The 21,288-nt window shown below is 43.8% G+C and overlaps 1 protein-coding gene across 5 annotated transcripts in view; it reads left to right on the top strand.

Moving 5' to 3' along the window:
• Positions 1-21,288, top strand: part of Map2k5 (mitogen-activated protein kinase kinase 5) — a 236,642-nt gene that overhangs the window by 96,712 nt on the left and 118,642 nt on the right. For all 5 annotated transcript variants that reach the window (XM_006971444.4, XM_016003408.3, XM_016003402.3 and 2 more), the window contains exons 12-13: positions 5,280-5,341; positions 11,069-11,117. In XM_006971444.4, the coding sequence (XP_006971506.1) occupies positions 5,280-5,341; positions 11,069-11,117 (111 nt within the window). The remainder of the gene's footprint in view (positions 1-5,279; positions 5,342-11,068; positions 11,118-21,288) is intronic.

The raw sequence follows: 21,288 nt of genomic DNA, 5'->3' as shown, positions 1-21,288 counted from the left end.
AAAGATATTCAACAACAGTGGTTATCAAGGAAACCTAAATCAAAACTACATCCATGGCTGGGCTGTGGTGGTGCACACCTTTAATTCCAGCACTTGGGAGGCAGAGGCAGGCGGATCTCTGTGAGTTCGAGGCCAGCCTGGGCTACAAAGTGAGTTCCAGGACAGCTAACACTATTACACAGAGAAACCCTGTCTCGAAAAACAAAACAAAACAAAACAAAACAAAAATCTACATCCATGTTCAGATCTGAGACCACGCACACATACAAAATAAAATCAAACACATAATAACAAGTGTTGGCAAAGGCATAGAGAAGTTGGACTCCTCAGACGATGTTTGTGTGAATCCAAAATGGTATAATATAGACTAGAATAGCTTGACACTTCTTCACATAGAGTTACCACAGGACCTAGCAAGTCTGCTACCACAGAAACCCAAGTGAACTGACTAGCACATGTACACAGTAGCCTGTGTGCACAGCAGTGTTACTCTCAAGTGACCAAGAGTAGAAAAGTCCCCAGCCATTAAGATGGCCCAGTGGGTAGAGACACTTGATCCATATTGCATTCTTCGTATGTCTTCTCATGCTATTGGTCCTGTGTCTTTTAGTTACTGTTAACCTCAGACATTCCTGTTTTGTTCCATTTAATTCCTAACTCATTAATAGTCTGTTTCAGGTGGAAGGGCTAGCTTCATACCTCCCTTTAGGTCTTTAAACATGCTTTATATAAACAGGGTGATTTGGAGGTTAGCATACAGTCTTCTGGTGATATACAACAAAGCACACAAAATCACTAAATCTGTGTATCACTCCCAGATTTCATTCTCTCTCCTGTGTAGTCCGATTTCTTGACAACTTCCTCTCTGATTAGTGTATTTTCATCTCATACTATGATCTATTTGCAATATTTACTGAGCATTTTCTTTCAGATACTGCTGTAAACCTGGGGACACCACAGTGACCAAGACTTAGCCCTTGTCCACAGGATACATATTCTAAAGTAACCCTTGTTCTCAGGGAATATTCTAGAGATATCTGGTACATTCTCAGGGAGGGATAATCCATGAGCGCATAGAGCACGATGGATGGGCTAATAGAGCAGGTGCTGAGCAGGGCATCAGAGGCAGAAGTGACATTGAGTAGAAACGCTAATGAGCTAGTCAGGGACACCACTGGGATGCTTGAACAGGCAGAGTGGCATGTGCCAGTGCTCCCAGATGAATGAAACCACCGAGGTGGCTGGAGAGTGATGTTGTAAGGACCAAAGACTGCCCAGGAGGCCTGAACCATCAGAGCCTAGAACCTCGTGGGCCTCAGAGGCTACAGCAAGGAGTTTAGGTTTGAGGCTGAATTTATTAGGAAGACATTGGAAAGTTTTTTAGGAGAAGAATGTGACCTACCCTCATACTCAGTCAAAACAAAATCTCAGAAACATCTAGCTAGAGGATCTCAGAGTATGGACATGTTTGGATTACCACCACAGGAATAAATTGTGCCCCGCACCCCCAGCCAAAACAAAACAAAACAAAAAAACCCTGCATTGCAAAGAAGGAAAGGGCTTTTATATGTTCGGCTAGCAGGAACTTAAAAAATCTTGTATTAAATTTTTTTTGTTCACATTGTTAACATTAATAATGACTGTGGTCATTTCAAGCAAATTGGAAGTTATCATAATGGTATTGTTGCTTCTGATACCTCACTTCATACTTATATTTAACCTACATACAAAGACCCTACTTGCAATTTAGATCTTGTAACACGGTAGCACAGACCTATAGGACTGTGTAAGTGAAGATGGCGGCCCTAATCCTTCAGCAGAAACATGCCGCTCTTCAGTACCGTGCATGGGTTTCTGCTGATCTACCAGCAGTCTTCCTCTGGCTTACCATGTGGACGGTGGCTTGCAGTACAATAAGTGGTCATGGGGATGGGGTGGTGAGGGAAAACGGAAGTGATACTCACAGGGAGCAAGCCTGTGACCTGAATAAGAAGCTAAAAGTCCAGCCCTGGAACCACAGATGAGTGAATTCCGAAAGGTCTTGCCTAAAGTAAGGCCTCGAGCTGTAGCTCAGTGGGGAAGGCTTTGCTTCAAGTGTCTGAGATCCCAGGCCACATCCCCAGTCCAGTCAAAATCCAGCCTTGAATAAGAAATCTCGGGCCACATGACACGGTCAGTGTGTGTCGTCATGTCACATTGTGGAGAGGTAAAACTCACAGAAAGGTCCCTTGTGATTCCACTGCTATGTGATGTTGGGACAGAGGGGACTTTGGGCATATTCAGAGGCTCAGGTCTTCTGAGTGTGGTTGTCACATTTGCATTAATGGGACTCAGTTTCAAATAAAGTCAAATAAGGCTGGTGGATTCCTCATTAGCACTCCAGCACTACCGTTTATGGTGTGCCAAGTCAGAGAGTTGCCTTCTATGGAGCGGTGTACAGAATAGAGCTGGCACTGGAACCAAGGGAAAACTAGCCCAAACCCTCTCCATTTAGCCTCTGAGAGGGAGTGCTCATCAGAATTAACAGGCTCTCGTGACTGAGTGGATCTACGGCAGTATCATCTTTTCACCTCTTAATTTATCTCTGTGAGCATGGGAAGGGTGGGCTACATCTGATGGTACAGAGCCAGCTCCATAAAGACCCGTCCATGTGGGCAGCTGAGGACTACAGGGTGTTTACAGGTGCCAGTGAACTGCCTTCAAGTAAGATTCCCTTTCCCTTATTCTATTGATAATGGTTGTGGTGTCACCATTGGCTTTCAGCTTAGCTTGGTAAGACCACTGTCCACTTAGCTCCTTACAGCCTCTTCTGTAACTTACATAGAACTTCTTGTTGGTGTGGGTGGGCGGGCTCATTCCCCAAGGGTTGAGTCCATTGGCTTCCTGAGGAACCGCCCCAGTAAGCTGCTGTTGTTAGTGTTCCCGATACCACATAGCAAGCTTTTTCATCTGGAATTGACTCATCCATGCAACTGCCTATGCACCCGAAAAAATCAATGGGAACACTGTTTTTCTGCCACATTTTCTCTTTTATTGCATCTAAAATAAAAATATTTTAGTAAATAAGGATGTTTCCACTCTTTGCACCAGTGTTTTGTTTTGTTTTTCCATATCTCCCCAGTAGCACTGAGAGCCACAGCACAAAGTTACTTGTACTGTGGTTACTCAGCCTGTGCTCAGAGTCCGGGAGCTGCAAGCAGAAATGACCTAAAGGAGTGATCATTTTCCTACACCTGCTTTCATCAGGATACATAGGAAGCTATACCTCTGTGATGTGTGTGCCATTTTTAACAGAACAGTAGCTTTAGGGAATATGACATACCATAATAGTCTATTTGCACAGAGCGTGTCTTAACTGCGTTTCAGAAGAGTGACATGTTTCATTTTCAAACCTTATTAGGTGTTTTTTAATCATCAGTGGTCACATCATAAATATGAAATTTTAGTCTTGACAGAAAAAAAAGTTACTTCTGAAACATCCTGGGTACCCTCTTCATAGTGATAAAAGACTACACTTCAGTTTGACTCTAAGGGGATATTATATATTATTAGCTTAGTTCTCATCATATTGTTAGCAAGTGAAGTACTCGTTCCCTGCAGAGTATATGTAAGTTATGTTGTTGAGATTCTTAATGCATTCCTGTTTATACTTCCTGATGAGTTGGACTCTCAGAACAATTGCCTTGGGAATTGCATGGTATCTGGTCATTCCGGGGACTGTGGTGATTCCAGGGACTGGTGATTCCCGTGGCTGTGGTGATCTGTTGCTACAGCTGGTTTAAAATCCTTTCCTGGAAGCTGCTGAGAGCATTATGGCCAGTGAGATAGGGTTCCTTCTAGCACTGATGTTTGGTTTCATAAGTCCAAGAGTTACCTTTTTTGGCTAGACCTATAGGATAGAAATGATGGTAGAACTGGTAAGAATTAAAACCAAATCCTCTGCCATTTTTAGCCTAAGAATGACCCACCAGGCAGTGGTGGCACACATTAAGCCCAGCACTCAGGAGACAGAGGCTGGTGGACCACTGAGTGTGAGGTCAACCTGGTCTACAGAGTGAGTTCCAGACCAGGCAGGGCTATAGAATGAGACTCTGCCTCAAAATGAAAAACATACAAACAGAAATCCAGAAGGACTGAACTCCACAGAGCACTCATCAGTCAGCAGGTCTCCTGACTCTGAGGGGCTCTGCTGTGTCCTTTCTTTCCTGCCAACCTTCTCTCAGAAGAGCACGGGAAGGACAGCAGGACGAATCTGCCCAGTGGTCTTTCAGTTTTAGAAAATGTCAAAGGTGATTTACCAAAAGTCGGAGTTGACGGATAAAGCAGTATAGTAGTGAGCCACAGTCTAGTGAAAATAAATTAGATGGAGGGCCTGTGCGATGGCGCTGCAGGTCAGGTCACCTTAGCTCAGTCCCTGGACCCACACGGCGGGAGGGGAACACAAGCTCTCAAAAGTCGACCTCTGACCTCCACAGGTGGACTCACACATCCATGCACACACACAATAAATAGGGAAAATGTAATTAAAATAAAACAGGCCGGGCGGTGGTGGCGCACGCCTTTAATCCCAGCACTCGGGAGGCAGAGCCAGGTGGATCTCTGTGAGTTCCAGGCCAGCCTGGACTACCAAGTGAGTCCCAGGAAAGGCGCAAAAACTACACAGAGAAACCCTGTCTCGAAAAACAAAAAAAAATAAATAAATAAATTAAAAAAAAAATAAAAAATAAAAATAAAACAGAACTTGAGAGATTGTGTTTTATTTTTACCTCATTGGTTTTCATGGTCCTCAAGGAGCCGGGGGTTGATCAGTTGATTTTCATGGAAAACTTAGCCTTGTTGCTTCTGCTGTGCAAGCCTTTGTGTGTGTTTTGAGGTTCGTACCCACCCACATTTGTTTGATAAGTGGGAGAATTCTAAGATAAGGGTCTCCAGGTTGCCATGTGAGAAAGTGGACATGAAGCATCAAGTGTGGCCGTTGGGGTCATTTCTGTAGTTTTGTTGACTTTTACATTTTCATAGAGGGCCGGTTCTTAGCTACCCTCCTAGTTCCCTTCAGTTTTTAATGACTGGATTTTTAAATGGAAGTAGCTGGCCACGCTCTTCCAGAAGTGCAATTATGTCACTCATAAAAGTAGAGCTGAAAGCCAACTTTGCTCTCCATATTCTGTAAGTGACATCAGAGAATGGAAATGGCATTCTCACGAGGCAGGCACAGAGGAGAGTCCAGTGCTCTGTGCCAGTGATTCGCTTGTAGTAATGCCACATCTTTGTCTCTACAGGGGGGTCTTTGGATGTATATAGGAAAATTCCGGAGCATGTCCTCGGAAGAATTGCAGTGGCGGTAAGTATATTGGCTTCAATGGAGGGAGTCTATTTAAACCCTCCTGTCAAGTCCATCCCTAGGTTCTCAGATGCGTCCTTTCTTTCTCTCCCAGCTGGCTGTTGGGTCCTTCTTACCATCCGTTGTTTCTGTCTTTTCCTCTTCTAGTGGGCTGACCTCCAGCATAGTCCCCCTGGCTTGTCAGGACTGTGATTACAGGGACCTTGGTGCCTGGGTTTCTAATTTCATCAGAGAGAAAACTGGTACAGGGGACATTCTTAGTTATAGAATTTGAAAATGATTTAAATTAGTGAAACAGTCTATAAACAAAATACATTTGCTCTTAAATGGTTTTGCAGTCTTCTTATGCTTTTGGTTTTAGTCTTACCTTTTAGGGACTTTATCTAGGATTCTGTGCCCTTTGTGATGAGAAGCAGTTTTCTTATCTTCTGTACTCACTAATAAATAGACAAATTATATCATCTAAACTGGCATTATTATGTAAGTCCCATATTTGAGATTTGGAATAATATAAGCTAACCGTATCTAAAAAGAGTCACTGGGTGCTGTAATCGTAAACAATTGCTAAAGTAAAGACGCTCTGTTAAATTAAGTGGTTTAATGCAGAACAAAGTGATTATATCATGTACCATTTAATTAAATGGCTTATTTTCACATTCATTATACATCAAACTGACAACTCAAATTCTTTAATCCAACATGGACACTTACTCAGGCTTAGTTCATTGTAATTCACAGCTTTCCTTTTTTCTTTCTAATTATTGGTGTGAACTGCCCAGGGTGATGAGCACTCTCCTTTCTGATGCTGCCTCTGCCGAGCAGCTTCTCATCTGCACATGAGGCAGAGTATTCAGGATGCAATCTGAGTACTGAAATCAGTGCTTTAGATGAAAATAAAAATGTTTCCTTTCCTCTTCTAATCTCCGAGGGGAATGATTGCTTTGCGGCTTTTGGCAGTTCTTGGCTCTAGAGTTTAGTAACACGTATAATAAAGGGCAAGAAGAGGCAAGGAGAAGGGCTAGGAAGCAGGGCCGTCTGCAAGTCCTGCGTTCCCATCATCTCCTGAACTTGGGAAAATAGAAATCCGCTTTGTGCGGTGGAGACGCATGTTCTTTCCTGGCCTCATCAGTCTTGGCTCCCTCCCGTGTGGAGCACCAACAAGGCCACTCACTGGGCTTTCTGATTCAGCCAGGATAGGAAGGTTGGAAAGTGAAGAGTCAGCAGACAAACTGCCAGCGTTAAATACGGGGCTTGCTTTTGGGCGATTCCAGAATGCTTTAGCAAAAAGCATTAAAATGGGTGCGAGTCCAGGCGGGGTGGATGGTTTTGAATCAGGGGCAGTCTAACAAGACAAGGGCAGTTCGTCCACTTCTGCAGTGCTCCAGGCCGTGCTGATGAGAGCTTTGGTGTGGGAGGAGAGGAGACACTCTGGACAGCTTCGCTCTTCTGACAGCTTTCATGAACTCCGTTAGTGCCCTACACTTGTATAATACCTTCACAGTGTGTGTGTGTGTGTGTGTGTGTGTGTGTGTGTGTGTGTGTGTGTGTGTGTGTGTGTGTGTTTGTGTGTGTGGTCTGGATAGACTCCAAACATGGGTGACTTTCCAGTCTGGCCTAGGGATAGCATCTGACACCATAAGATCTTAGCAGTCCAAATGCACCTATCACCCCAATGGGTGGTCCCTGGTGGCTTGTAAAATGCACGTGCACACAGCCTGTTCCGGTTCTCGGTTTCCCTGGTTACTTTTCCTGAGTGTTCCAAAGATGGCATCAGTTTCTTTCCTTCGAATCCCTCAGCTAGGCCAAGCAGGCACATGCAGATAGCCTCGACTCTGTCCAGTCCAACAACAGAATCAGATGGGTCTGTGTGAGTACTTGAGTGCCCGCCTCTGTGGTCTACTTATGGATGAGTTCGCCGCCTGAGCAGCCCTGTAATGTGAGAATGGTTGAGCACATCAGTACTAAGCAAAACAGAACAGCTAAATAACTGCCCCCTGCCAGTGCTATCCTAGGTATAGGGTGCTCCTTCACTCTGTTTTCTGAGAAGCCGGGGGGGGGGGGGGGGGAATTAAAGGGGAAACTAGGTTAAAACAGAGAGATAGGGGATGATTAAGAGTATTGAATGGGAATGAAGGGATAATCGATATACAATATATGAATATACAATACACAGTTGCTTCAGATTCTTTTTTCAAGCGTCATCTTGCTTTTGCCTGGGGGGTCTTGATCGCCTGGGCTCAGCTGCTATCCCAGGACTCCAGGCATGTGCCACTGTACTCAACCTAAAGATCATCTCATGTCTCTTTTAGAGATCTCTTTCCCCAAGATGAGCTTAATTTTCCTGGATCTAGTAATCCAGCATGCAAGGCAGGTCCACAGACCTGAAGGCCATCAACAGATGAACCGTGTCAGCATCTGTGAAATGTGACTCAGATTTTCTCATGTAGGATGTATGGAGAGAGAATGTTTTTCCCTTGAAGAAATCCATAGAAAGTACCTGATCTTAGCCTCCCAGCTCCACAGGCTTCTGCCCTGCTGTCCACTGAATCTGACTTCTTATTAAGAAGAGTACCTTTCCCACTGCCCCACATTTATTTCCCCCTTATGTCTAAAGCAGTGGCAGACTGTGCTGTATTTTGAATGCTAATGTTACTGTTGATTGACGTTGTCCCTGAAAAGGTGTGCACTTGACATGTCAAGGAGTGAATAATTGACAGCAGGTATAAGTACTGTTCGTGTCAAGGCTTTGTTAGGGGGTTTTGTGCAGCCTGGCTTACTGAATACCAATGATACTCCAGATTAGTGGACAGATTTCCTGCTCATTTATACATGGATACTTAAACACACTAAAGGGAAATATCTATTTTCACAGTTGGAGGAATAATAGTTCTTTTTTGAATCTCTAACAAAATTTATGATTTTATCAAATGTCATAACGTCAGTATTGTATTTCTTTCACTACTTTGCAATCTGAATCTGTTGGATTATATCTTGTTTATGTGTTTTCTGATTATTCATTTGCTGTTGAGCTAATGTGAGTGACACACAGTCTGTAACAGGGAAGTCTCACAGTACACAGCTAAGCTTCTCAGTCAGGAAGTTGAAGCCCACTTCCTTACGCTCCCACACTAACCACTGGGGCCTCTTCCCATTACTCAAGGAAAAGCCATTTTCATTGCTGATATCTTTTATAAACATTTGAATACTTTATCTTATTTCTATTGATAAAACTACCTTCATTTATGCTTTTATTTTAAACACATATTCTAATTTTATTATCATAACATATGTATTTATAAGCAGAGGCAGTCAGATCTCTGTGAGTTCAAGGCTAGCCTTGTCTACAGAGAGACTTCCAAGAAAGCCAAGGCTACACAGAGAAACCCTGTCTTGAAAAAAAAAATTTTTTTTTTAAATTTTATTCTGTTCTCTTAGAACAGATAAACATGGAATGGACTTGATCACTGTATCAGCTGCCTCCCTCCCCTCTGTCCCCCTCCCCCCCAGTATCTTCTGCTCTATGAGAGTGGCCAAACAGGCTGGCCTCTCAGCATTAACTGACACAGAGTTGACTTCTTTTTTTTTTTTTTGGTTTTTTCGAGACAGGGTTTCTCTGTGTAGCTTTGAGCCTTTCCTGGGACTCACTTGGTAGTCCAGGCTGGCCTCGTACTCACAGAGATCCGCCTGGCTCTGCCTCCCAAGTGCTGGGATTAAAGGCATGCGCCACCACCGCCCGGCTGACTTTCTTGATCTTTAACATTTGGAAATTGCTTTTTCAGTTTGTATTTCTGGTGTTTACTGTTGCTATTAGTCCTTTTTGATCAACCAAAACCTTTGCATACAGAGCCCTAACCCTCCTTTTCTAAAATCATGTTTGAGGTACACAAATCCCTTAGTTATTTCCTATCATGATAGGTTTTCTTATTATATAGACCTGACTCACCCAAAATTTTCTGTAATAATAAGTGCTTTTAAATGCTTCTAAGTACATTTTGAGTAACAGCAATTTGTTCCATGTTTTTCTTTTAAATCCAATTATGAATAGTAAACCTTGAAAATGTAAGTTTCTATTCATGTGCTATGAATAAAACATGCATTTCATGTAACAACCAGTCTTGTATGAATTTTGAAGATTTATTTATTATTTATTTAGTGGTACTAGGGTCTGAACTTTGGGCCTCCTGCCTGCTAGCCAAACCTTTTACCAGTGACCCACATACTCAGCTCAAGATTGAAAGATCCTAATGGCAATTCCTGATTAAATTTTCCACAGAGAAAGTAATAATTGCAACCTGTATAGTTCGGGTCTTTTTCAGAATTTCATTGACTGGCTTTCTGAACGCTGGCAGTTAAAGAGGAAGATGGGGTGGAATTTAAGCAGTGGTAGTCAGGCATCCTCCCTGGCATGTACTGCGATGCTGTCTGTGGGCTTCCTCCACATGCAAGATGACCAGGAGACGTGCCGTCTGCAGTCATCGTGGTAACCTTCTTGAAATAGGTTTTAATTTTCATTTTATTTTAAAATCCCAGAAAGTTTTGGAAGTCATCTCAGGACTTCCCACAGGGCCTAGACCACAGTCCTCCAGTGAATAGTCTGACACATCTGGCTGACATGTATCTTGAGCTTGATCTAGGGCTTGCTTCTCTTTCCTTCACATCAGTTAAGTTTGCCATTCAAGGCCTAGAATCTTGATCAGGATTCCCCAGCTGCCTTTGGGAAAGGTGAATTCTGTTTTAGCTACTTCCTTTCGTGAAACAATTTCTTAAAATGTTCTTGGGCTAGAGATGTAGTTCATTGGTACAGGACCTCCTGAGTACACACAGGCCCTGGGTACAGCATTACCAAAAACTGAAAGTAAAAAATTTTCCTTCATCATAAATAGCATGACTTTTTAAAAATCACCCAGGCACTGGAGAGATGGCTCAGCAGTTAAAAGCACTTGCTCTTAAGGACCCAGGTTCAACTCACAGTTCCCATATGGCAGCTCACAACTGTTTGTAACTCTGGAGATATGATGCCTTCCGCCAGCCTCCATGACCAGCAAACACACACATAATGCACATACATTTATGCAGGCAAGCACTCACACACATAAAATAATAATAAAAAAAAAAGTCATTTTTTTAAAAACCACTCAGAGGTCCAATGTAGTAGTGCACGCCTTTAATCCCAGCACTTGGGAGGCGGAGGCAGGTGGCTCTCTGTGAGTTTGAAGCCAGCCTGGTCTACAGAGTGAATTTCAGGACAGCCAGGGCTGTTTCACAAAGAAACTCTTGTGTGGAAAACACACACACACACACACACAGGCACGCACGAGCACACACGCACGCACGCACGCACGCACGCACGCATGCACACTACTGAAAAATGGTTGAAAAGTCCTTGCTCCTCTCTTCTGTCCCTCTCCTAACCCGCCCACACCACCACTGAGGGTTTAGCATGTGACCTTCCAGGTTGTTCCGTGACACATGCTCATCTCTCTTCTTTGACACACCCCGTCTTTGGAGAGCAGTAAGCTCACGAGCAAGGAACGTGGAGCTCTGCAGTTGGTACCCCAAAGAGCTCTGCAGTTGGTACCCCAAAGAGCTCTGCAGTTGGTACCCCAAAGAGCCCGCATAGACGGGGAGGTGTTCAAGAGGAAGTTCAGTTTGACTGTGGTTGATTTGCTAACGTGGAACATGTCCTGTAACGCCCATAACTGTACTGTTTTCTCTTCATAATTTTAGGTTGTTAAAGGCCTTACCTACTTGTGGAGTTTAAAGATTTTACACAGAGGTATGTTCTGGGTTTTACATGTGAACTTAACGTGGGGATGGTTTAAGAAAAAAAAAAAGCATTTCAGCCAGCTGATATGACCATAAAAAAGTGATTGTTTGTAAGTGTTACTTTTCTTATTTTCTTCCTCTTATTTTCATTTTTTCTGCTTTTTTTCACTATAAACCAAGGGATTATATTTTTGTGAATCATATTTATCAAACATGCAAAACATATTTTGTTCTATTTGAAAATAGCAGACTCTGTGTTATTTAACTGTTGGTACAGCCCTCCCCTTCCCACGGTCCTTAGGGAACTTCAGGTGTCTTCCTGAAGAGATTGCGCTCTGTTCCCTGGAAATGAAACTTCAGACAAGAACCTAATGAAAGAGTCAGGAATGGTCCCTCGTGACGTGGAAGGGGATGGTCTGGTAACTGTTGCGTGTTACAGGAGGAGCCTCCTTTTGTTTGTTTAATGTTCCCAAAATGTCTGAATTCATTTGAAGCAAATTATGAAAAGAGAAAGAGACGGTAACCGAGCCAAACCACACATTCAACTTAGTGCACATCTGCTTACCCGGGCTCTGTGTACATCGGGGGAATGCAGCAGTGTGCAATGAGAGGCCATTAAAGGAAAGGGTCTTTTTGTTTTTAATTTGGTTTTAGTTTTTATTTTTTAAATTCCCCGCCCCCCAAGAACAAGCTAAAGCTCTTGGAAGGAACTCACCCTATCTTCAACTGCAGTCTCCTACCCAGCCTGTGTTCTTCATAGGTGGTCTCAATAACCCCATGCTTCCAAACTTCTTCATCCTTTTTAAAGAGAATATCTACATTTGGAAAAGTATAATGTTCACTTTTAGAAGGCATTCGTGCTGACTAAAGGGAGTCTTAAGCCCCCGCATTTCCTCCACCCCCAGCCCCATAAAGCCATTGTGTTTCTAGAGTGTAAATGGTACCAGGGCAGTGGCTGAGAGAGTGAGCAGGGCTGGATTAGTATCATTTTCCTGGGTGATATGTATGTGATCGATATGTGAACACATCTGGTGAGTAATGTGTAAAAGAAAGGGAACATTCTAACCTGGTGGGCAGAGCTACCCTGTAACGTGTACTCCTACCCCTGTGCGGCACCCATGGAGCCCTTACAGCCGGTGACTGGTCCTAGTGTTTGCTTGCCTTTTCCAGACATCTGCTGTGCATTTGGCATGGGATCTAAGGGAAGGCATCAGTGCTCAATAGCAAAGCCTTCATTAAAAGGACCATGCTGTGGAAATGAGAATGTTATTATAAATTGAAACTTAGGATTGTTCTGTACTCTAGGCAGACAGGATCATTCTGAACTAATGAATTCTCTCCAACTGTAACTATGGAAAATGTGGTTGCTCAAAGAACTCTGATGGATAGGGAAGTGTGCCTCAGATATTCCAAAACATCCTTTCTTTTCCTCTTTGAGGTAACAAATAATGCTGACAAAGCGCTGTTCCTCTAGAATTCCTGTTTCTAAGTTATTTGGGTTAGTCTCACTCTGTTTGTGAGAATAACCAGATTTGTTTGTTTGTTGAAATGATACATCATTAAACATGTCTCAGATGGATTTTGTGGGGATCTGAAAATAAAGCCCAGGGTCAGATTACCAGAACAATCCTCCTGTGATCATTTAGGCAGGCACAGCTGACCAGAGCCCTTGGAGTCCAGTGTACACTTCTCTTGCTATTTGTAACCTGGGCTCAGAAAGGACTTTTGGTATGTTGTGGGAGACGGTTGTGGTGACTTGGCTGATTGCTGATACGGAATCTTTCTTTAGGTTTTTCCGGCCTACTCAACACCCAGAGTAAACCGCTATAAACTATTCCTGTGGGAGGTGTCTGTGAAAGCCATGGGGATGGGTTGCCACAAGCCCTCTCCAGGGACTTCTGCTTTAGTATGAATCAGGGAAGTCGTGTATGTATGTCTGCCTAGATAGAAAGGTGACTGGATCACAGGGCAGATGAGTGTGTATTCCCTCGTAATGGGCCCTCAGCTCTCAGAAAGTGCTGTGGTAATAATACATCTTCTTAATAAATTTCCATGTTTGGCCTTGGAGTTGCATAGCCATTCACAGAGGCTTTTACCTTCTGGATGTAGAGTCAAAAGAGTCGGGCCCTGGAGACTTTTGTAAAGGACTGTACTGAGAAACTTAGCCTAAATTGAGTAGGTTTTGTCCATATTTAATAACTTGGATTTCATAAAAATAAGATTAAAGATACCTTTTTATTTACCAAAAAGCTATTTAATTTTCTCCTTGATTAAAAAATTGTAGCTTTTTAGATGAGTTCAATCAGGCAATTAAAGATCAGAGCTTTTAAGTTCAGCTAAGGCAATTAAGTAGGTAATATGGTTGTTTATACACTTGGACTGTATACACACTCACCACTGTTCCTTCTTACACACACATAGACTCATTTTTGCTTCCTCTGATTGATGATGGGAATACATCTGAATATGTGTCACATTGTCAAATCAAAGCTGGGTCCTTTTATGGAGGCTGGGGGAGTCTGGTCCAGGCTGTGTGAGAAGACAGCCAGTGAAAAGAAGACAACAGAACACTAATGAGTGATCCAAGCTTCCCGCTTTGTGTCGGCCTAAGTACTAAGAACTGTGTTCTCCTCTGATCATCCTTTTCTAAGGCTGCTCCCCCCAGACAGAGCAGAGAATTAGTAAAATGACATTACTTTATACTCAGAAGCACACATTTTTCACAATGAAGAACTGGAGATATGTTTGGCTGCTTGATACAAAAGAACAGACTACTTCTCCCATATAAATGGCTTGGTCTGGTATCCTGGGTTTTAACTACGAAAGATGGAAAAGTGAAATCCAGAGCCTTTTTCTCGGGGTAAGTGGAGACTATAGAGCAGTCTAAATAAGAAGCAGCCACAAACCTTTGCTCCACGATTAGTCTGGCCCCCTTAGTTTATCCGGCTGCACGTTATGTCACCCGGAAATGGTGGGACCTGGAGTCCAACAGCTCAGGCTGGACCTGGGTTCTCTTCAGTCAGCTGTTTCTCTTGGTTAGCATTTTAATATTTGAGATGATAGATGGGAGAGGACTTTGTGAATGATCAAATGTTAATCCTGTAGATAGATTTTTGTTATAACTATGAATTAATCACTTCATCCAATCAATAAGAATACTCCATTAACAAATCCAGCCAAGGAGAGAGTTATTGTGCTTTGTGTTACAGGGTCAAAAAATCCATAACTCCCTTTCCTAAGCTAAAGCAAATGTGATGACATCACATGAAGATATACTTATTTAAAATGTTTGAAACGCCTACCAAGATTAACTACTGTGGAAAAGCTGTCTTCGTTGTCAAATAGAAGTGAGCGCCCTGTGAGCAGGGTCTTTGCTGACCGTGGGTAAAAACAAAGACAGTGAACAGTGAGAATGTGTGTTGGGCCAGATCCGACATTCCAGCAAACATTGCAGCTTAACTTCAAAACATACATCACCACTAATGAGGTGAGAGCCCTGCATATTAATAAACCACGGCTCCAGTCACAGCCATCATTACCCACATCAAACATAAATACAAGATTAACACCTATGCCATTTCTGTGGGAAACGTGAGAATGCCCTGGCAGTAACTGCTCTTGCTTTCCCCGAGGATAAAAAAGAAATGGAAGGGTAATGAGAATAGAACTAAGATTAAGAAAATAAAACCGGCCGTCAGTTGGGGCCATTGTACAGAGATGCGGAAAATTATAGAGAGAGAATGCTAGACCTCTGTACCCCAGGATACCTTTCTATATATGAACCTGGGCAATTTTTCTTGCCTTCTCCGATAGAAAAGCTGGACATGGTACATGCATGTAATCCCAGCCCTTGCGGGGCTGGAGCAGGAAGATTGTGAATTTCAGGTCAGTCTGAGCTATAGGGTGAAACATCTTTTTAAAAAAAAAAAAAAAAAAAAAAAAGCAGCTGTGCAGAACAGTTTTTGCCCAGCTAGATCTCTGTGTGAAGAAAGAAACTTTGGTCTGTAGCCAGACCACCCTGAATGGACCCAGTCTTGTCTGATCTCAAAGGAAAAAACAAGCCAGTTCTTACAGCATCCGCAAACACGCTAGAAGTCTTATTTTCCCTGGTGTTACCTTCCTAAAACTGACCACACTTGGACTTCTCCAGGTGCAGCCTTAGGTGTGTAAGCTAGTGTTAGTTTATTCCAGGTGTCGGTGAGAGCTTGGAAGATGGCGGTATATGTAACACGGGCTTTCTGCGTTCATGAAGTGTATTTTAGCAGGGTGGGTGAAATGGCGAGAGAGACAGAGACACAGAGAGAGAGAAGCAAGGGAGGGAGGGAAGGAAAGAAAGAAAGAAGGAAAGATTCATAAGCAATAATTACAGTAGTATTATAGAATGCACTAGAAAGTGGTTAGCTAAAGGATGGAAGCATTTAGTAGATCCAACACCACAGGGGCATGGGGGGCTTGCTCCCTTGGCGCTCACAGCGACGATGGTTGTGGATGGAGGCTTACAGGAGTGGAGTTGGTCAAGCTAACAGGAGTGCATTTCTGACAACATGGCCCAGCACCTCCTCTCGTAGATATTTACACAGGAGAAATGATGCATGTGCTCCACAAAACTAGTGATCAACTTTTCCCAGTGGCTTTATTCATAAAAGATGTGCATTGGAAATAACCAATTAGTCTTTTAACGAGTAAATGGGTAAACACGCCGTGGTGCATCCATACAGTGGGGCGTGACTCAGTAGTAAAATGACTGAACTTTTGTCCTCGCAGCAGCGTGGACAAATTTCAGATATGTCACACTAAGTGAGACTCGGTTTAAGCAGTACTCTGCGAAAGGTAGAACTGAGAGTGGAAAGCCTTAGTAGCTGACGGAGGAAGGGTAGGTTGTAAAAGCATATGGGCAACTTAGAGGGGTCATGCTTCAGGGACCCAGGCAGAAGTTAGTGTGTGTGTGTGTGGGGTTATTTTGTTTTTTAAGGAAGGAAGCAAAGGGGACCTTTGCTGAGGTGGGGAGATGCTTAGTCAGCAAAGTGCCTGATGAGTTTGGCTCCCCAGCTCCCCTGTCAACACACAGGAAATGGGACAAGGCTGTGAGGCCACAGTAGGGGAGGCAGATAGAAGAGGATCCCTGAGGCTCACTGGCAGCCAGTCTAGCCATATCAGTAAGTTCCTCAAAACATCAGGTGGAGAGCTATTGAGGAAGATACCCAGTGTAGACTTCTGACGAGAAGGTGCATGTGTTTCTATGTGCACATGTAACACACACATAACATAGTAAACACACATGTAATACAAAGAATTTTCTTAGATCTTACAAATGGGCTAGATACTTGCACTGAAAATGAAGTAGTGTCATTAATAGATATTTTTTAATTAAAAAATTTTATTTCAGTAATTGTATGTGTGCATGGGCATGTAACAGTTCCACCATTAAGGTCCCCAAAGTCAAACTTGGATCTTCAGGCTTGGCGGCAAGTGTATTTGCTCACTGAGCCATTTCACTGGCCCTAATAAGGAGTGACATGTAGAGTCACAACTTGGATGAAAAGCAACAGCATCTTGGGGTGTGTTATCTTGAAATAATTGTGGATTCATAAGAAATTTCCAAAAAGAAGGTGCAGAGAGGTCTCACAAAAAGCATCCTTCTGAAAGATTCTGAGAGGACCAGAGGCTGGTCATCTGGAAGAAAGTAGCCAGGAAAGTGCTGACCTGTGTCATAGAGTTATTGCCAGTACCTTGTAAATGATATCAATGCAGACTGCGAGGTATAAACACTATAAACGTATCCTACTCCAAAATTACTCTGTTCATGAGAAGAGAAAAGAGAAGTAAAATCTTTGAATTTCTTAGAAAAGAAAATTTGATGTTAAGGTCAGAGTGTCCAAAGCTGTCCAAATGAGTGTAAAGCTGGGATTTGTAGTAAAATTAGTTAGGAAGTGAAACTACATTCACAAGAGTGACTCCTTACTGGTGGGGCATTGCCAGCAATAGACAATTAACCTGGTTGCATTAACCTGGTGATTTATGATGAACGTAATTTGTACGAAGCTTCCATAACAGCCCCTTCACGGAGACAGCTGGGGCTTCGGTTCAGGCCAGAGGGAGCTCAAGTGGCCTAAGCCGTGTCTCTGCTTCCTGAAATATCAGGGGCTTTTTTTGTTTTTTGTTTTTCAAGGACTGGTTAGCATTTGAGCGATCCAAGTCAATTTAAAGGAGTCATCCCCAGTTGGTTTTATGTCGCAGAGGGTAATGACGGGAAAAACTGGGTGTGAGCGCCTTCTTCCTCGTGCTGGGGCTGCTTAGTCAGGCGGATCTGGTAGGGATGTTTGTGTTGAACAAATGTTAGTGGTGAGAGCCATGATTAGACCTTGGCTCCTGTTTAAATATCCTTTAAATGCAAGCATTCATTATGTGCCAGTGCTATAGTAGATCGTAACTCATGAGCTGACTTAGCCAGTTAACTGAGGTAAACAAACTAGTTTAATGAGTATGAGTTGTTGATTTTTCTCCAGCTCTGACTACACGTGTGAACATCTCTAGACATGAAGCCTCCTTGCCTGTGCTGGTTATTTATTCTCTTTGCTTTGGGTTTACAGAGATTTCTGTATGCATAATAATGGTTTTTAAAAGATAAATTCTGTACAGTGTTACTTAAAAGTGCTCTGTTTAAAAAAAAAAAAACAAAACCTTCCAAGACTGTACAAAAAACTTTGAAAATTCAACAGAAAGGACAAACAAGAAAATCAGTCCAGTTATATCATGGGCAAAGGACATGGGCATGTACATGTGGCCCATAACCACATAAAGAAGATGGCAGCCTCATGTCCTGTAGAGAACGCAGACCCACGCTGACGTGAGGTCCCGCTACGTGCCTGTGAGAATGGCTACAGTTAGCAGGGACAACGGCAAATGCTGTGAGGTTGCAGAGAAGTTGGGGCAGTTGCTAGTGGCAGGGAACGAGGGTAGTCCCACTGTTGACATTTCCCAGAAACCTAAGCACGCGGCTGTCCTGATGACCCAACAGTGAAGACTTCGGTCCACACAGTACTGCATACACATGTTCGTAGCAGCTTTGTCCACGCTAACACAACACTGCAAACAACCTGGGTGTCCTTCGACGGGGAATGGTTAAAGAGCCCTGTGCATTCGTACCGTGGAATACTGCTCAGTGGCGGGAAGGGATGGACTGTTATCACCACTCTGGGTAAGCCTGCAGAGAATTATTCCAAGTGAAAAAGGCAATCACAAATTTTGCTGCAATTTCTATAGCATTCTTGAATGATACAGTTAGAGAAATGGAAGGCAGAGTAGTAGTCTCAGGGGCTGAGGAAATAGGGGTAAGAAGGAAGAGGTCTGCCCACAGAGGGCGCAGAGCATAACCCTTGGGATGGGAGTGTTCTCCAGCTTGAGAGTATTATTAATTCAGTTCCTTGAGGTGTACTGTGCTCTACAATTTTACAGGATGCTACTACTGTGGGAAACCGCATAGAAGCCAGCGTAATATGTCTGTTGTTTCTTCCAACTATGTGTGAATCTATGATTATCTCAGAAGACAACTGTCTCCGTTAGGGTTATTATTGCGATGATAAAACACCATGACCAAAAGCAGCTTGGGGAGAGAGGGAAGGGCCTGCTTTCTTATGGAACCCAGGACCACCAGGGGTGGTCCTACACAATGAGCTGGGCCCTCCCCCACCAATCACTAATTAAGAAAATGCCCCACAGGCTTGCCTACAGCCCAGTCTTAGGGAAGCCTTTTCTTAGTTGAGATTCCCTCCTCTCAGGTGACTCTATCTGTGTCTAGTTGACATAAAACTATCCAGCATAATGACATTTAGAAAGATGTGTATCAATTATATGTCAGAAAATAGAGAGTAATGTGTACGGGAAATATGGGTGATTAATCCTCTAAAACCCTTCTGGGTGGAGAGAGGGTTGGGATTGGAAGTGAGTTGTGTGATCATTGTGTGCTTTGACTCACAAATCACTGTAATGTTGACACACAGGACCCTGTCCAGCTACCCATCGTGGGGCCCTGCCCAAGTCGCAGGGTTGCCTCTGAGTTTTGTCTTCTAGGAAATCTAAAGGTTCTGAACCCATCAGAAGAAGAAGACCAACTATAGGGGATGGATGCTGCAAGATGGCTGTGTACCCATGGTTATTTGTTGGATAAATGGGTCAAGTCTTTTTGTGGGCTGTTTTCATCCTGGAACTTTCTGTAGTGCAGCTCACTTCAGAGTCCTCCTGAGTGAGGAGTGGATGACATCCTGAATGAATGTGCATTGGTGAGCTGAGCGCAGCCGTGTCAAGGCCCCCAGTGTCTTACACCCACGGGACTAGCGAAGCCTTCCTCCAGCCATGTATGAGTGGTTACAAATGGTTGACCAGACACCATCAACCACGGTTTCCTTCCTGGATGTTTAGAGCCTGTGACTGTGCCCCGGTAGTGACTTCCACCAAGATTAGCTAACCTGTCCTGTTCAGCTGTGTACAAAACTCCCGCCTCCTCGATTCAGCTGGATACTGGATAGAATTCCCTTGGAGTGTCTGTGCCGCCATGGTGCCCCTCACCAGAGCACATGGCCCACCTGACCCCAGCTTTCCTGTAGATGTGTCCGTTGTCACTTCCCCGTCATCCCAGTTAGGACAGTCCCTAAGGATGTGTAAGGTCTCAGCAGTTCCATGTTGTCCATAGAAGTATTGAAAAGTGAGAGATTTGTCATCAGCTGGCACATTCTGCCAAGTCCAGTGGACACACTGCTACATTAGCAGACTCCAAGGCGTGGCTGAAGGTCAGCACTGGAAATCAGATCTAGTGGTTTGCTTCTTGAGGAGTCAGTTCTTTGGAATGGGTCTAATAATGTTAATTGTGGGTGTTATTACTGTAGTCAGTTCCTCCGTGTCTTCTGGGGCTGCTGTAATGGACCTTTGTGAATAAAATTTTTAGTCTTCATCACAGTCCTATGAGGAGGTGTCTTGCACCTCCATCTTTAAATGAGGAAGTGGACTTCCAGAGAGGCTCTCTGACCAGTGTCAGGGGAGACAGTAATGGTTAGCGGTCTCGTGCAGGATTTATAGGATGGGACTGAAGGGGACATTCTGGTTCTGCTGCTTAACTCACCTCAGTGAGCTGACTAGGTCAGCCACTTCCTCTCCATGACCTGACAGCATGTGTCTGCAGCCCGTGTGCAGAGCAAGGTGGTTATTAGTAGTGCAAACCTGTTGCAGAATAGTATTTCAAGGGGTGTTACTTTTGTTTATGCTCTGGAATGTTTGTTTAATGATGCAAAGATGTGTTTGATGAAATAAAATTCACCTGCGGTCAGCCACTAGCTGACAGGAAGTGGTAGGGAGGAGCCAGGTGGAGAAGGGTTTATAAAGAGAATGAGAAGTATGAGGGCTTCTTGGAGGACAAGAGCAAGGAGAGGACGTGAGCTACTTGCTGTTCAGCCTCTCTGAAGAGCAGAATTCCACCTTAATCTTTGACTCTTGAGTTTTTTTTTTTTTTTTTTTTTTTTTTGGTTTTTCGAGACAGGGTTTCTCTGTGTAGCTTTGCGCCTTTCCTGGAACTCACTTGGTAGCCCAGGCTGGCCTCGAACTCACAGAGATCCGCCTGGCTCTGCCTCCCGAGTGCTGGGATTAAAGGCGTGCGCCACCACCGCTCGGACTCTTGAGTTCTTTAGAGGGACGGGGGTTTAGCTAAGGTCCCTTCTTAGCTTTGCAAGAGTCGGAGCTGAGGGAACAGACTCCCTCCGCTGCGGGCCTTGCTGCCTCACCGCTGCTGGTGGTGGTGGAGCTGCAGCTGCTGATTCGGACAGCTGTGGCTTAAAAGGCAGCAGCCACTAAATAAAAGGGCAACAAAACCATTGCTCCTCAAAAAGAGCAGCAGGAAGTTGAGAGAGCATGACTGGAACGTTCTCCAGTCTTCTCTCCTTTTCTTAGAGAGAAATCCAGCTGGTTAGAAATGGAAAGACACTCAAAACATCTAGATGAGTTTCTTTGTGAATTTCTCAAAATCACCCAAGAGTCCAGCCACTTAATGTGCTCAAGTGGGGTTCATCTAAGGAAGGTGCCGCTCGTTGAGGGCAAAGGGCCGAGTCAGAGGGACAGGTTTGTGGCACCATGACTGATTAATTTCATTCATTTGAGACTTGATTTCCTCATCTGTCAAGTGAGGCTACTCGTGA

The sequence above is a fragment of the Peromyscus maniculatus genome, chromosome 7 (assembly GCF_049852395.1).
Source record: "Peromyscus maniculatus bairdii isolate BWxNUB_F1_BW_parent chromosome 7, HU_Pman_BW_mat_3.1, whole genome shotgun sequence".
In the NCBI taxonomy this organism is placed as follows: Eukaryota; Metazoa; Chordata; class Mammalia; order Rodentia; family Cricetidae; genus Peromyscus; species Peromyscus maniculatus.
The sequence above is the reverse complement of the archived record's forward strand: the minus strand, read 5'-3'. Positions and strand labels throughout refer to the sequence as shown.